Source organism: Heloderma suspectum, chromosome 5 (assembly GCF_057233095.1).
Source record: "Heloderma suspectum isolate Gila_16-S chromosome 5, 16-S_ref, whole genome shotgun sequence".
Classification (NCBI taxonomy): domain Eukaryota; kingdom Metazoa; phylum Chordata; class Lepidosauria; order Squamata; family Helodermatidae; genus Heloderma; species Heloderma suspectum.
This window is the reverse complement of record NC_139462.1, coordinates 18,434,149-18,451,934: the sequence shown is the minus strand read 5'-3', so window position 1 is coordinate 18,451,934 and position 17,786 is coordinate 18,434,149. Positions and strand designations below refer to the sequence as shown.

Here is a 17,786-nt window from a genome sequence, read left to right as displayed (position 1 = left end):
CCCCACCACCACACACACCACTGCAGATTATTTTTAACTGAAGAAGTACTACTGATTTGGGGGTGATTGGGGTGGGGTGAAAGTTAATGGAAGAATTTTATTTCATTCCAGGTTATTTGGATGAGAAATTAATTGGATGGCTTTGCCTTCTGTGAAGTTTAAGTACATTCTACTAATTATTTCCACATTTGCATATTTAGATATAAATCAGCATATGCAAATCTTATGCAGATTAGTGAGCTGAGCCCAAAACCTTTTAAGTACCTAGCAACACCCTTGTTCTCCTCCCCTCTGCAGCCCCATGTGCACCTTCCAAATCTGCTCCAGAGAAGATTTCGGGGGGGTGCATGGGAGAAGTAGAGGGAGGGGAGCTCTGTTCCAAGAGTGGTTTCTCTTCTGCTGGCAGATGGGCAGCACTGGCAGATGGCTAGCAGACCGCCTTCCCCTATATATACCCTTGAGTTCTTCAGAGGAGGCAGAAGAGGTTTTATTGGTAGGGATGGACAGACTCACCTCCGTCCCGGTTTCCCCGGGCACTTGGCGAGCTGTCTTGCCTGGCCGGACCCTCAAGCCTAGCTCCTGTCAAGCTCCTGACCCACTTCCCCTCCTCCCATCCTGGCTCCGTGAGGGCAACAGGCTTCCCTCTCACCTGCCTCCTGTCAAGGTGCTGCTGCTGCTATGGTATCTGGGATGGGAGGGGGAGAAAGGAGCATCACTCCCACCCACCGAGCCATGTGCCCACAGCCACCCCTCTGTGCAATGAGGACTCCATCAGTCAAGCCCTTGTATGCACAAGGGCTTTATGCGCACAAGGGCTTGACTGCCTGAGTCCTTGTTGCCACGTGCCCCAACAACTCTTGCCGTCTCATCCTTGCAAGGAGGAGATGGCGAGAGCAGTTGGGGTGCGCAGGGTGATGGGGACTCCTGTCCTCCTGCCCCCGCCAGCTGTCAAACCCTTAATAGCCGGTGGGGGCAGGATGAGTTATTGTCACTGTGTGCACACCAGCTGGAAATCTGGGCTGCTCCCAGCCACTCACTGAGCCCCAGGGTGTTCAGCAACCAGGTCTGTCAGTGCCCCATAGCTCAGTGAGCAGGGTGTGTGGGGCCAGGTGTGGTGGAGTGCACTGGCCTCCCAGACCCAACCAAGCGCTTGCAACATCCCTGCTTACCACCAGAATGTCGGCATGTAATATCACAAAAATGGGCCTTCTCAATAGTGGCACCCTCCACTGGAACACACCCTCCACTCATGGTTCAAGAGGCAGAAACTGTGGCAAGCTTCAAACTCCTTTTGATGTTTTGGTTTACACAGGCTTTCCCTGGCTTGTAATGGACTACTGATTATTTATGGAAATGGTTGATTATTTATTATTTATTATTGTTACATTGTTATTATATCATATTGCATATGTATTTTAGTGTAAACTGCTTAGAGTGCGATCCTACGCATGTTTAGACAGAAAAAAAGTCCTACAATTCCCAGCATTCCCCAGACAGCTGGGAGATGTAGGACTTCTTTCTTACTAAACATGCATAGGATTGCACCCTTAGAGATTTTATTGTGTTAAGCAGTATAAGAACTATTTATGTAATTATTTATTTATTTATTACATTTATACCCCACCTTTCTTCCACTGTGGAACTCAAGGTGGCTACATGTGGTCCCCAGGTGGTCTCCTCCGAGCACTGACCAGACCCAGACCTGCTTAACTTCAGCAAGGCGGCTGCCTCATGTGCCTTCAGACCATGCCCTGGGACCTACTTATATGGGAGGGAAGGAAGGAAGGAAGGAAGGAAGGAAGGAAGGAAGGAAGGAAGGAAGGATTGGATCAAACCCTCTGGGTTCTATTTAGCTCTCAGTTTAGAAAACATTCAGGTATTGAGCTAACAGATGTCATGGATTTCTTTAAGCCTTAAAAAAGCACACAACCTAAATTAAATATCAGGAGTACACTTAGCTGTGCAAGTTGAACTCACAAAGTTTTTGTTTTGTTTTATGAATTGCCCCTAAGAAAACAGAAAAAAAAAAATGAAAGGGGATGCAGAAGGGATTCACTGGTTATCTACTGGTTATCTAATTTTTGTGAACTGCTCAGAGAGCTTCAACTATTGGGTGGTATAGAAATGAAATAAATAATACATAAATAAATACGGGGCTTCTGTACACTGTGAGAAAACAGGTTTTTGAATAAGATGAACTTTCATATTGTACAGGCTTCCTCTCCTGGGGTAGAGTTTTGGTTGTAGTTTAATATAGAACTATTGTACACTTTTGTTTCATGTTAGAAGGCTTGGGAATTCCTGAACAGTAGTGGGTGCTTTTGGAAGGAAAAACAAAAACCAGGTTCCTCATAAGCAAAACCTCAGAGGACAAGCAATGAAAGAGGTTAGATAATGTGGAATGAAAGCTGCTCAAAAGCATTGGGATTATAATGTGTCTGTTTAATGTTCCTGCAAAGCTTTGGCAAGTCTGATACCAACATTTTATTAGGGATGGGGGAGAATTTCTCCCCGAAACTTCGGGGGGCCGGGTGCCAACGTATTCGGCCCCCTGAAGTAGTTTCGGGGAGAAATTCTCCACCCCCCGCCCCCCCCGGGATGGGACTTACCTTTCCCGAATGTCGCTCCCGGTGGTGGGTCGCAGCGGAGTTCGGCAGGGCTTTGACAGGGGCAGGGGCGGCAGCCAGTCTTTCAACCGGCTGCCGCCGCCACCATTCCAAGAAAAGTAAAAAAAACAAAAAACGCCCCCGTGATAGGCTATGTGACGATTAACGTAGCCTATCACGGCTAGATTTGCAAAGTCAGCCGTGATAGGCTACGAAAATCGTCACGTAGCCTATCATGGGTGACTTTTAAAAAAAAAAGCGCGTACGGCTAATGGCGGCCCCCATAGGGAGCCGCCATTCGCGTTCCTTATTTGGTCACTGTAGTCTACGTAAAGATTACGTAGACTACGGCGAAAATAAGGGCAACGCTATTTGCGTTGCCCTTATTTTCGCCGTAGTCTACGTAAAGATAGTAGACTATCTTTACTATCCCCACCGCGAAGCAAGCTGCGAGACCAGGTAAGTGACTTTCGTGCACCCCTACATTTTGTTCACCTTTTGCTTCCAGTCGCTTGTACAAAGGAATATCAGGGGTCACGAATCATAGCGCAGTCTTCATTTCATTTCCCAACCCCTTAGAAGGGAGCAACTTTCCTTTCCTATATTGCTTCCCCTGAGTTGTACTTATAGACTTACTTATCTCTTGGTAGACAGGCTGGTGCGATGCCTTTGGGAAGAAGCAGCAGAAGAAGACCAACCATTTACAGAAACCTTCAAAAAGGAAGCAGAGAAAATGGTTAATTATTTGAATGCAATCCATTTAATATGAAGATACCCAGTGGTTAGAGCTTTTACGTTAACTGGCCAGGACAACTTCCATCACGTGGGACTTGGTGCCGAGCTGAAATGTAGCTTTTTGTGGAAATTTTCACCCTCTGTGAAAAGCTCCTCTCTATTTGAAGTAATTTGGGGGAACCTACAAACGGAGGCAAAAGTGTCAATTCATTCGAAGTGAGGACACGAAGCATTTCCCTTGGAATTAGCTTTACGATGTCATGTAGCAAATTGAATTGCCCCTAACATGGTTTGGTGCCACAGTATCTAAAGGACTGCCTCTTCCCACATGTTTCTACTTGTTCCCTGAGATCATCATCTGAGGCCCTACTCCAAGTTCACCCACATACTGAGATTCAGTGGATGGCTAGGGATGGCAGAGAAATCCGCCAGGGACTCCAATGAGGCTGGTTCTTTGGAATCCGTCCCTCCGGAGTCCGTGGCGGAATGGACTACCCCCCCGCCACACCCCGAAATCCCCCCAGGATGGAACCTACCTGGCGGTGGCTGGTCCAGGTCACCCTCTTTGCTCCTCAGCCATCCACTGCCAGGCTGTGGAACAAAATAGTGTCCAGCGTAGCGGACGCCATTTGCGTCTCTGCCATTGGCCATGATTGGCTATGTAAATATCTACGTGGCCTACCACGGCAAAGAGCAGGGACGCAAATGGTGTAGCGGACGCCATTTGCATCCCTGATGTTGGCCGTGATTGGCTATGTAAATATTTACATAGCCAGTCACAGCCAATGGCAGGGACGCAAATGGCATCCGCTATGCCATTTGCGTCCCTGTCTTTGGCCATGATAGGCTACATAAATATTTACGTAGCCAATCACAGCCAACAGCAGGAATGCAAATGGCATCCCCTACGCCGGACGCCATTTGTGTCCGCAGACCGGCCGTGGCCGGAAATCCGTCAGCGGCTGGAGTTGGCCGGAGTTGGCTGGCAACTCCACAGACTCCCCATGAAGTGGAGCTGACTGGGGAGGGTTCCGGGGGGATGAGATCCAGTCCTCCCCCTGCCTGCAGACCCCCCCACAGACCCCAGGTAAGGGGATCTGTACATCCCTATGGATGGCTACTCATGAGCAGGCCTTTTCTGAAGTGGCCCCCAAATTGAATAGGCCTTTTCTTTTTGCAGTTGGCCGGAGTCAGCCGGAGTGAATTCACAGTCCCACTGACATCAGAGCCACCAGCCTCCACTGGTTTACAGTCCCTGAGAGTTTCCCCAAAATTAAATTTAACCCTTGGGCTAAAAGAGGCTCCTCACCCCTGAAGCAAATAGTCTTCTTGCACTGTTGAAAACTCCTGCTGCCTCCATTACTGGCTAGGCTGAAAGTCATACAGTGGGGTTGATATCAGCATCTAATCGCCCCTCCCCCCCGGAATCCTCCCCAGCCAGCTCCGCTTCGCGGGGAGTCTGCAGAGTTGCCGGCTGACTCTGGCCGACTCCGGCCGCTGCCGGACTTCCAGCCGCGGCCGGTCTGCGGATGCAAATGGCGTCTGGCGTAGGGGATGTCATTTGCATTCCTGCTGTTGGCCGTGACTGGCTACGTAAATATTTATATAGCCAGTCACAGCCAATGTGATGGTGTCCTCTATGCCATTTGCGTCCCTGCCATGATAGGCTATGGTTATGTGGCCATGATAGGCTACATAAATATTTACGTAGCCAATCACAGCTAACAGCAGGAATGCAAATGGCATCCCCAACTAGGGATGTCAGAGAATTTCTCCACGAATCTCGGGGAGGCCGAATGCCAGCGCATTCGGCCCCCTGAAATTGGTGGAGAAACGGTCTGCCACCCCCCCGCCACCCCCCCTCGGGACGGGACTTACCTTGTTCAAATGTCCCTGGCGGCGGCAGCGGCGGCTCCGGGGGCAGTTCGGCAGTGGTTCGGCGGGGGTTCGGCGGCGGTTCGGCAGCTGGTCTTCTGACCGGCTGCCGCCGCCACCATTTCCAAGTAAAAACAAACAAACAAACAAACAAACAAACAAACGTGATAGGCTATGTAAAGATTTACGTAGCCTATCACGGCTAGATTTTTTAAAAACACCGTGATAGGCTACGTAAATGTTTACGTAGCCTATCACGGCTGACTTTGGGGAAAAAAAGCACATACGCAAATGGCGGCACCCATGGGCACCGCCATTTGCATTCCTTATTTTGGCACGTGTAGTCTACGTAAATATCTACGTAGACCACGGCGAAAATAAGGGGAACGCAAATAGCGTTCCCCTTATTTTCGCCGTAGTCTACGTAATGTTTACGTAGACTACACGTGCCAAAATAAGGAACGCAAATGGTGGCCGCCATTTGCGTATGCGCTTTTTTAAAAGTCAGCCGTGATAGGCTATGTAAACATTTACGTAACCTATCACGGCTGACTGCAGGGACGCAAACGGCGGAGGCTACGGCCGCCGCCATTTGCATCCTGGCAGGAGAGGAGGTTTCGCAGCCGGAGGAATGGGGCGCCTCCCCCCCGGCCAGAATTTCGGGGGGAGGGACGGGGCGCCTCCCCCCCGGCCAGAATTTCGGGGGGAGGGACGGAGCGCCTCCCTCCCCACCGCGAAGCAAGCTTCAGGATCAGGTAAGGGACTTTCGTCCATCCCTATCCCCTACGCCGGACGCCATTTGCATCCACAGACCGGCCGCAGCCGGAAGTCCGGCAGTGGCCGGAGTTGGCCGGAGTCAGCCGGCAACTCCGCAGACTCCCTGCAAAGTGGAGCTGGCTGGGGAGGATTCCGGGGGGAGGCAATCCAGTCCTCCCCCTGCCTGCAGACCCCCCCACAGACCCCAGGTAAGGGGATCTGTACATCCCTATGGATGGCTACCCAGCCGCCATTTGTGTCCCTGCTCTTTGCTGTGATAAGCTACATAAATATTTGCATAGCCAATCATAGCCACGGGCAGGGACGCAAATGGCGGCCGCTACACTGGCCGCCATTTCGTTCCACAGCCCAGCAGCGGATGGCTGCGGAATGAAGACAACGACCCGGAGCAGTCGCCGCCACCAGGTAGGGTCCGTCCCGGGGGGTTTTGAGGGGTGGCAGGGGGGTAGTCTATTGTGTGGGGGCACTGGAAAGGGGAAACTGGAAGGGGGGAGCTTGCAAATTCTCCCAGTAAATGCACTTCCCCCAGGCCCCCATGGTTGCCTCATAATATGTCATTCCAGCCTTAATTAATTAACCTAAATTTCATTCCATGTGATAAACCTTCTAGAAAAGCCAACGGACAGTGTCTGGGGGGACATAGGATTGTACGGTTTCTGGGGTCAGAGCCCAAAACGCGTGCACCCCATCCCTGCCCCCACCCCCTTATCGCCGGTGCGGTTCTTTCTGCGCCAGCTACATCTCTGTGCTCAGAAATGGAGGATGGAGAAGGGATCATTCATGGGTGGGGAGGGGAACAGGAAATCTGTGTTACACAGCTTCCTGTGCAAACCTCAGCCTCCATCCCTCCCTCTTGGAAGCACTGCAGCTAGAGAGGCAAAATCGCCCATCTAGCAGAAATGCAGGACGGCTGGAGCATGGCTGGATTGCCTCCATGCTCCTGCCTCCTACTACCCTGCCTTGGATACTCAGTAGCCTCAGTCTTCAGAGGCTGCTGACTCTCTCCATAGGATTGTGCCCTAAGGGTGGAATCCTATGCATGTTTAGGCAGAAAATTCCTAAAACTCCCAGCATTCCCCAGCCAGCGTGGCTGGCTGGGGAATGCTGGGAGTTGTAGGACTTTTTAATATTTATTTTTTTATTTATTTCATGTCTATACTGCCCAATAGCTGAACCTCTTTGGGCGGCTGACAAAAATTAAAACCAAAGAGCACACAATAAAACAATATAAAATATATAATACAGTAAAACCACAGTATAACAATACAACTAGAAGAAAACCTAGCAGCAGTGCAGGGATTTAAAATACAGATTTAAAGCAGCAACGCTGAAAGTCTAGAAAGCTAAAATGCTAAAATGCCTGGGAAAGTAAAAAGGTCTTCACCTGGTGCCGGAAGGAATACAATGTAGGTGCCAGGCAAACCTCTCTAGGTAGTTCATTCCACAGCCGGGGTGCCACAGCAGAAAAGGCCCTCCTCCTAGGGTTGGCGGAGAATTTCTCCCCGAAACTTCGGGGGGCCGAGTGCCAACGTGTTCGGCCCCCTGAACAAGTTTCGGGGAGAAATCTTCCGAACCCCCCCATCCCCCGCACCCCCCCCCCCGGGACGGGACTTACCTTCGCGGAATGTCCCTCCCGGCGGCGGGTCCGGCTGGCGGTTCGGCGGGTGTTCGAGCGGGGCGGGAGCGGCAGCCGGTCTTTCGACCGGCTGCCACCGCCGCCATTGCAATAAATGAAAAAAAAAACGCCCCCTGATAGGCTACGTAACGATTAACGTAGCCTATCACGGCTAGATTTGCAAAGTCAGCAAATCCCGGCCGCGAACGCGAAAGTTTTTTTTTTTTTTTAATGCCCCCTGATAGGCTACGTGATGATTCATGTAGCCTATCACGGCTAGGTCTGCAAAGTCAGCCGTGATAGGCTACGTCAATCGTCACATAGCCTATCACAGGTGACTTAAAAAAAAAAAAAAAAGTGTGTACGGATAATGGCGGCCACATAGGGAGCCGCCATTCCCGTTCCTTATTTGGTCGCTGTAGTCTACGTAAAGATTTACGTAGACTACGGCGAAAATAAGGGCAAAGCTATTTGCGTTGCCCTTATTTTCGCCGTAGTCTACGTAAACATTTACGTAGACTACAACGACTAAATAAGGAACGCGAATGGCAGCTCCCTATGGGGGCCGCCATTAGCGTATGCGCTTTTTTTTTTTTAAAGTCACCTGTGATAGGCTACGTGACGATTGACGTAGCCTATCACGGCTGACTTTGCAGATCTAGCCGTGATAGGCTATGTGAATCGTCACGTAGCCTATCGGGGCGTTTAAAAAAAAAAAAACCTTTCGCATTCGCGGCCAGGCGAGGCGGGAAGCCTCCTCCCCGGCCTGAATTTCGGCCGGGCCGAGGCGGGAAGCCTCCCCCCCGGCCTGAATTTCGGCCGGGCCGAGGCGGGAAGCCTCCCCCCCGGCCTGAACTTCGCGGGGGGAGCAGCGAAGCGCCTCCCCCCCACCGCGAACGTCCTTCGAGGACAGGTAAGGGACTTTCGTCCACCCCTACCTCCTCCTAATAGCCACCTGCCTCACCTCCTTTGGCAGGGGCTCACGGAGGAAGAACGCTGAGGATGATCTTAATGTCTGAGCAGGCACATATGGGAGTAGGCAGTCCTTCAGAGAACCTGGCCCCAATCCGTTAAGGGCTTTTTGAATGTTAATACCAGCACTTTGAATCAGGCTAAACACACGTAGGACTGCACTGTAAATTCCCTTCCCTTCTCTGTGATACATCTCTAGGAAAAATGGGGAAACACTAAAACTTCAAGCAAACTCAACGTGATGATCTCCTGCATAAAAAATTATTTCTGACCTTCGTGTCCTCAGTTGCTATGAATTGGTTCATTCTGCTCTATTGGAAATTGTTTTTGTATGAAAGGCTTGGAATATAAAGGGAAAGCATCCTTTTTCCTCTGGAGGTATTTTTAATTTTAATTTCAAGTGACTTTATGCACCTGCATATGTTATAGATTAGAGTCCTCTTTACCTTACAGCCAGGCAAGCGAAATGGGATAATGTTTCGACGGTTGTTTGGTGGGGGGAGGATGGTGGCAATGGGTTCTTCTCGTCGCCAATATGTAAAACATAATTGTTTGCCATCTGCAAGCAGTTTGAATTTACTGCAGTGTCTAATCAGCAGAGGGATCTCTCGTCTATGCCAGTCGCAGACACAGGCAACATTCTCTCTACCTCGTTCTTAACATGCTCCCCAGCTTCACAGTGCTGTCATTTTGCCTTGTTTCTCAAATCAACATTAACACTGGCTGATATTCAAACACAAGGGCATAGAGAGATTCAGACCCACTCAACAGAACTGAAGCATTGATATCAAGGCATTAATATTTTTTCCTGATTTCATTCTGCACTACCTCCTTCCCTAAACAGTAGGAATATTTTTGAATGTTTTAGCAGAAGCATTTCGTTTTCTGTAATGATGCTGCCAACATCCAAACTTAGTCGGTATGCCAGTCAGATCTATTAGGTTTGTGATGTTCAAATATAGAATGAGCCTTGATGTATTTCCTTCAAAATTCAATGCTGACATTATTCAAACCGTGATTGATAATGAGTTAATCTCCAGTTTCTGTGCCAGTGTGGCTTACATGGTTAGAATAAGCCAAATGCTGCCATCATTGAGCATGTTCAGTTGTTCGCTGCTGTAACCCAGGGGTGGGTAAACTTTTTTTCTGTTGAGAGCAACATTCCCTCTTGGGTAGTCTCTCAGGGTTTCCATGCTGATGGTGGGCAGGGCCAAAGCCAGCAGTGGGCAGGGCCAGTGGCAAAAGTGTGTGGGTCACTTTTTTTCTCTTGTTATTTCTGCCTCCTCCTTTTCTCTCCCTTTCTACCCACCCACTTCTCTCTGTCTTTCTCTCGGTCTGTCTGTCTGTCTGTCTGTCTGTCTGTCTCTCTCTCACACACACACTCTCTCTCTCTCTTCCTTTCTGCCCAAGGAGGGGACAGATTCCTCTTGCCAAAGGTCTGAACTGATCAAGTGCAGAGGGTTTTTGAAATTAGGCTGAGAAATGTATGAAAGTTGGTTGAGGTTGTCAATCCTTGCTGCAAGCCTTTAGATTCCAAAGTAATGCACAAGCACAACATGATTTTACTTTCACCCTTGACAGTGTCACCTTAGGCTATAAAAAATTAGCAAAAAAATCTTGTTTTGGATTTATTGGACTCCACAATGTCTTTTTAATACGGATTTGTCTAATCTGCATAACTATTCGCAATGTAATACACCTTATGCTTTTTTTATTCATAAGTTTTGGCGATGCCCAATAGTCACTACCTTTTGGGAGGAGGTCATAATATGGATAAACTTTGTACTGGAACAGTTTTTAATACTGAATGTTGTACATGTCCTCCTAAACTATTTACTGGTTTCTTGGAAGTTAACATACAGTCAGCGCAAATGGATTTTCTGAGCCCTCTTGACAGCTAAAAAAATGATATTACAACACTGGAAGGAAAAATGTTCACCTCCTATAACGCAATGAATTGAGGACCCAACAACACTATCGACATTTTAATGGGTGGTATATAGGCACCACTTGCAAATGGATAAACATTAGGGCTGTGCAGGGACCCCCTGATCTGACTCGGAAGCTGCTTCCTTGAAGTTCGGCTATTGGGCGGTATAGAAATGAAATGAAAAATTTAAAAATGGCGACTCCCTGGAAGAAGACAACTGGGGGGGGGGCTGGGCTGGGCTGGGGGCCAAAGCACTGAAACGCACCGAGTGCTTCAGTGAGCCCCTGACCTGCTCCAGGTCACTTCATGCCCCTCCGCTTCATCTCGAAAGGGGCACAAAGTGACCCGAAGCAGCCCGTTTTGACTTGGGGTTCGGGCCTTGGGCCAAAGCGGTGCACAACCCTAATAAATATATGGATATTTGGTTAGCTTTTCTTGAAGCTTATGCATAATTTCTTTGTTTTTTCTCTAGAATGTTGTATTTATTGGAATATCCATATCTCTATGTGTGTAATTTCTTGTCCTTTCCCCCTTTTTCTGCATAATTTGTTTCTGTTTTGTTTTGTTAAAATCACAATTTAAAAGATTAATATAAAAATAAACACTGGCCAATGTTGCCAGTATGCCCAGACCCATGTTAAACAGGCATTTTTGCAGCTGCTTTGGCTTGTTCTGTTTCAGCAGCTGCTGCTTCCACCTTTGTCTCCAGGCTGATCTACAATTGTAAATAATTAGCTAATCAGAGAAGGGTGTGTCATCATGACACATGATGTTGTGATACAAAGCACAGAAAAAGAGTGCTATGTTATGCATGCCACATTCCCAGGATGCACTTTGATGACATGCAGGCACAAAAATTTAAAGCTACTACAACATTACATAGTAACACAGAACTTTAATTTGAACTTATAGCATTAGATTTGTAACTTTCCAAGTGTGTTTGCTCATCACTACTCAGAGCATCCCCTTCATGGATCACTGCCTTGTTGTGGCAAAGGGGCTTGAGTAACTCAGTGAAGCCATAAGCTATGCCATGCAGAGCCACCCAAGATGGACAGGTCATGGCAGAGAGTTCTGACAAAAGGTGGTCCACTGGAGAAGGAAATGGCAACTCACTCCAGTATTCCTGCCAAGAAAACCCCATGGAATGTATCACAAGGCTAAAAGAGATGACGCCGGAAGATGAGCCCCTCAGGTCAGAAGGTGTCCAATATACTACTGGGGAAGAGCAGAGGGAATTTCCAAGTAGCGCCAGAAAGAGTGAAGCGGCTGGGCCAAAGCCGAAAGGACACTCAGCTGTGGATGTGTCTGGTGGTGAAAAGAAAATCCGATGCTGTAAAGAACAATATTGTTTAGGAACCTGTGTGGTGTAATGGCAAGAGTGTTGGACTAGGAGCTGGGAGATCCGGATTCTAGTCCCCACTCAGCCATGGAAGCTCACTGGGTGACTTTGGGCCAGTCACAGACTCTCAGCCCAACCCACCTCACAGGGTTGTTGTTGTGAGGATAAAATGGAGAGGAGGAGGATAATGTAAGCCGCCTTGGGTTCCTTGCAAGAGGAAAAAAGGCGGGGTATAAATGCAATAAATAAATAAATAAATAGGATCAATGAATCAAGGTAAGCTGGAGGTGGTCAAACATGAGATGGCAAGATTGAACATCGACATCTTGGGAATCAGCGAACTAAAATGGACAAGCATGGGCGAATTTAATTCAGGTGACCATTATATCTACTATTGTGGGCAAGAATCCCTTAGAAAAAATGGAGTAGCACTCATAGTCAACATAAGGGTGGGAAAAGCAGTACTGGGGTACAATCTCAAGAACAATAGAATGATCTCAGTACGAATCCAAGGCAAACCATTCAACATCACAGTAATTCAAGTCTATGCCCCAACCACTGAGGCCGAAGAAGCTGAGGTTGATCGGTTCTATGAAGACCTACAACACCTTCTAGAACTAACACCAAAAAAAGATGTCCTCTTCATCATAGGGGATTGGAATGCTAAAGTAGGAAGTCAAGAAATAACTGGGATAACAGGCAAGCATGGCCTTGATGTACAAAATGAAGCAGGACAAAGGCTAATAGAGTTTTGCCAAGAGAACATGCTGATCATAGCAAACACTCTTTTCCAACAGCACAAGAGGCGAGTCTACACATGGACATCATCAGATGGTCAATATAAAAATCAGATTGATTATGTCCTTTGCAGCCTAAGATCGAGAAGCTCTATACAGTCAGTCAAAACAAGACCTGGAGCTGACTGTGGCTCAGATCATGAGCTTCTTATGGCAAAATTTCGGCTTAAATTGAAGAACGTAGGGAAAACCACTAAACCATTCAGGTATGACCTCAATCATATCCCTTATGAATATACAATGGAGGTGATGAATAGATTTCAGGGATTAGACCTGATAGACAGAGTGCCTGAGGAACTATGGACAGAGGTCCGTAACATTGTTCAGGAGGCAGCAACAAAATCCATCCCAAAGAAAAAGAAATGCAAGAAAGCCAAGTGGTGGTCTGATGAGGCTTTACAAGTCGCTGAGGAAAGAAGGGAAGTGAAAAGCAGGGAGAAAGGGGAAGATATATCCAACTGAATGTAGATTTCCAGAGAAGCAAGGAGAGACAAGAAGGCCTTCTTAAATGAACAATGCAAAGAAATCGAGGAAAACAATAGAATGGGAAAGACTAGAGATCTTTTCAAGAAAATCAGAGATCTCAAGGGAACATTTTGTGCAAAGACGGGCATGATAAAGGACAAAGAAGGCAGGGAGCTAACAGAAGCAGATGAGATTAAGAAGAGGTGGAAAGAATACACAGAAGAACTATACAGGAAAGATCTTAATGTCAGAAAGATCAGAGAGCTTCAGCTATTGGGCGGTATATAAATAAATAAATAAATAAAGTCCCTGATAGCCATGACAGTGCAGTCACTGAAGTTGAGCTGGACATCCTAGAGAGTGAAGTCAAGTGGGCCTTAGGAAGCATTAGTAACAACAAAGCTAGCAGAGATGACAGTATTCCAGCTGAGCTGGAATAGGATTTAAAATCCTAAAAGATGATGCTGTTAAAGTGCTGCACTCAATATGCCAACACATTTGGAACACTCAACAGTGGCCACAAGACTGGAAAAGGTCAGTTTACATTACAATCCCAAAGAAGGGCAATGCCAAAGAGTGTTGAAACCACCGTACAATTGCGGTGGCATTTCATATGCCAGCAAGGTTATGCTCAAAATCATACAAGCTAGGCTTCAGCAGCATGTGAACCGAGAACTACCGGAAGTACAAGCTGGGTTTCGAAGAGGCAGAGGAACTAGAGATCAAATCGCCAACGTTCGCTGGATCATGGAGAAAGCAAGAGAATTCCAGAAAAACATCTATTTCTGCTTCATTGGCTACGCTAAAGCCTGTAATTGTGTGGATCACAACAAACTGTGGCAAATTCTGAAAGAGATGGGAGTACCAGACCACCTTACCTGTCTCCTGAGAAACCTGTACGAGGGACATAAAAGCAACAGTAAGAACCGGACATGGAACAACCAATTGGTTCCAAATTGGGAAAGGAGCATGACAAGGCTTTATATTGTCACCCTGCTTATTTAACTTATATTCAGAGTACATCATGAGAAACGCCGGGTTGTATGAATCACAGGTCGGAATTAAGATTGCCGGGAGAATTATCTACAACCTCCGATACGCAGATGATACCACCCTAATGGCAGAAAGCGAAGAGGATCTCAAGAGCCTCTTGTTGAGGGTGAAAGTGGAGAGTGCAAAAGCTGGTTTGAAACTCAACTTTAAAATAGGGATGTACGAAAGTCACTTACCTGGTCCCGCAGCTTGCTTCGCGGTGGGGGGGAGGCGCTTCGGTTCTCCCCCCGAAGTTCAGGCTTGGGGGGGAGGCGCCCCGCCTCTCCCAGCCAAAATTCAGGCCAGGGAGAAGCACCCCGTCTCCCCGGCCGCGAAATAAAAAAGTGAATTTAAAACACACACACACACAGCTGTGATAGGCTACGTAACGATTTACGTAGCCTATCACAGCTAGATTTCCAAAGTCAGCCGTCATAGGCTACGTAAATCGTTACGTAGCCTATCACGGGTGACTTTGAAGAAAAAAAAAAGCGCGTACGCAAAGGGTGGCGCCCACGGGCGCCGCCATTTGCATTCCTTATTTGGGCCTGGGTAGACTACGTAAAGATTTACGTAGACTACGGCGAAAATAAGGGCAACGCAAATAGCTTTGGAAATTGACTTTAGAAATCTAGCCGTGATAGGCTACGTAACTCGTTACGTAGCCTATCACAGGTTTGTGTTGTTGTTTTTTAATTCACTTTGTAATGGCGGCGGCAGCAGCCAGTCAGAAGACCGGCCCCCGCCCCCGCCCCCGCTGAACCGCCTTTGGGACCCGCCGCTGAGAGGGACATTCGAGGGAGGTAAGTCCCATCCCGGGGGGGCGGAGAATTTCACCGCCAATTTCGGGGGGCTGAATGCGTTGGCATTCGGCCTCCCCGAGATTCGTGGAGAAATTCTCTGACATCCCTACATTAAAAAACCGAAGATCATGGCATCTGGCCCCATCACTTCCTGGCATATAGAAGGGGAAGAAATGGAAGCAGTGACAGATTTTATTTTCTTGGGCTCCAAGATCACCAGCGCAGATGGTGACTGTAGCCATGAAATTAAAAGACGCTTGCTCCTTGGGAGGAAAGCTCTGGCAAACCTAGACAGCATAGTAAGAAGCAGAGACATCACCTTGCCGACAAAGGTCTGTATAATCAAAGCTATGGTTTTCCCAGTAGTAATGTATGGCTGTGAGAGCTGGACTATAAGGAAGGCTGAGCGCCGAAGAATTGATGCTTTTGAACTGTGGTGCTGGAGAAGACTCTTACGAGTCCCCTGGACTGCAAGGAGGTCGAATCAGTCAATCCTAAAGGAAATCAACCCTGAGTACTCATTGGAAGGACAGATACTGAAGCTGAAGCTCAAATATTTTGGCCACCTAATGCAAAGAGAAAAGTCACTGGAAAAGACCCTGATGCTGGGAAAAATTGAAAGCAAAAGGAGAAGGGGACGGCAGAGGATGAGATGGCCAGGTAGCATCACCGATGCAATGAATATGAACTTGAGCACACTCTGGGAGAGAGCGGAGGACAGGAAGGTCTGGTGTGCTTTGGTCCATGGGGTCACGAAGAGTCGGACTTAACGACTGAACAACAACAACTCAGAGCATGTTGGGTGATGTCTCTTGGCTGATTGGTATTTTAAAAATCCCCATGGTACCTTTGGGACAGTCACTTTCACTTCCTCTGCTTTAACTTTCTCCTCATGGCTTCCATGCAACAAGCCACTCATGCAGATCAGATGTTTTTCTCCATGCTGGTGTAACTAGTTGACAAGATATCATATTAGGGATCAAAACACAATGCCTCTGTCCCACTTTCCAGGCATATTTTAACACCATATATAAAATACCAGTAGTGAGAATGTTCTAATCTAAATTTCTAAAGTGGGGGACATTTTGGAGATTGGAGGGGGATGATTTTCAGAGTAGGGGGCAAATGTATCTCTGGCTGCATTGCATTTTTCTGGTGCCCAGCTGCATGCTGTTGCCATTTTGTTTCCACCATAAGGTCCCTCTTATAATTCTTATGGGTATTCTGGGGAGGGATGCTGACTCTTCCACCGCCATTGGCAGGAATAATTTCCCCCCACAATGGTCCTGAAAATGCTGTTATGTGTGATGACACATTGTCATTTGGAAGGACATTATGGGGGAAACAAGATAGGGGCTGTTAGCAGGTGAAAGGAAAGGATAAGTGAATTTCTCACCCCAGCACTCCCCAAAAGTGTGCACTTTCAGCCCAACTCTTAAGTCAGTGGTTTTCTGGTATCCCTTGACTTTCCAAGGCAGGAGGATTATAGGCTGTGGTTTGACTGTCCAAGCTCTCTCCACAATGAGGTCAAATATAATGGCCAGGATTACATTCACTTTTCATTGGTTCTGGTTGGTTGGCTTTATTGGAGTTTAGCATTTGATTGGATTGTATTTTTTTTTAATGTTTTAAACTGGTTAATTGTATGTCACCCAGAAAACATAGGCTATGGGATGACAAACAAACAAACAAACAATACTGTGGTCAGTTGATCAATAGATTTTGATGACAATGATGATAAATAAATAAGCAAGCAAGCTGCCTGCCAGTCCTCCCTATGACCAGCAGCCAGGGTACGACAGAGAGCTGGCAGCCAGTGTCTGATTCACCTGATCCACCTGATTCCTCTTTCAAGCCCATCTGTGCCTGATGGTGATGGACCGGGACTCGGGAGATCTGGGTTCCAGTCTCCACTCAGCCATGAAGCTCACTGGGTGACTTTGGGCCAGTCACTGACTCTCAGTCTAACCTAACTCACAGGGTTGACGTGAAGATAAAAATGGAGAGGAGGCAGATTATGTAAGCTGCTTTGGGTTCCTCAGAAGTAGGGATGTACGGACTGTGTAAAATCAGCTCCATCTGCGTTTCATGGATTGTCAGGTGCCTTTTGTTCCATCGTCCACCCACAGACGGATGCAATTTTTTTTCCATCATGTGAAAAAATATGCAAATAATTACGTAATCATTATGTAAGTATTTACGTAAGTATTTACATAATTTACCTTAGTATGTAACATCTGGCGTATTGTCCTCCATTCCATTCAACATTTCCTCGTAGAAACTTACATATTTTCCTATGAATCTATATGCGTAAATTTAGGGAAAGTAAAAAAATCATCCGGAAGTCCACAGACTCCGCGAGGCCTGAGGGGGTCACTCCGCAGTGGATTCCACAGGTCGGAGTCTCAGAAATCTGAGCTCATTTTAGTCCATCTCGAATTTCTCCAGCATCCCTATTCATAAGAGGGCATAAGTGGGATATAAATGTAAAAATAAATAAATAAATAAATAAAATTAATTTATGGTCTGATTAGTTGGCAGTCTAGTTTATGGATGTTCCATTCACAAAGTGTTCATGACGGGGTATGATACCTCTTCACTGGGGAAATATCTCAGGGTGCTGGCTCCAACACACATTAGCGCTGGCCCCAAGGGCTGTATAGAGTCCTAGGTGAAGAGAAGGGATGGGATGGGAACATATTCATATCCCACAATCGACCTTACAGTGGTGGAGGAATCAAACCCAGTCTTTTATGGCCAGTGAGTATACATAAAACAACTGTCCCAGGAAGCTCACTTTAAGTTCCACAGAGAAGACAAGTCCCACATCATTCAGC

The 17,786-nt window shown here is 47.3% G+C and overlaps 1 protein-coding gene across 1 annotated transcript in view; it reads right to left on the bottom strand.

The window, feature by feature from the left end:
• LOC146343644 (uncharacterized) overlaps positions 1-17,786 on the bottom strand; it is a 53,181-nt gene that overhangs the window by 15,741 nt on the left and 19,654 nt on the right. The window contains exon 3 of the mRNA XM_084860205.1: positions 3,243-3,317. Coding sequence (XP_084716331.1) covers positions 3,243-3,317 — 75 coding nt within the window. The remainder of the gene's footprint in view (positions 1-3,242; positions 3,318-17,786) is intronic.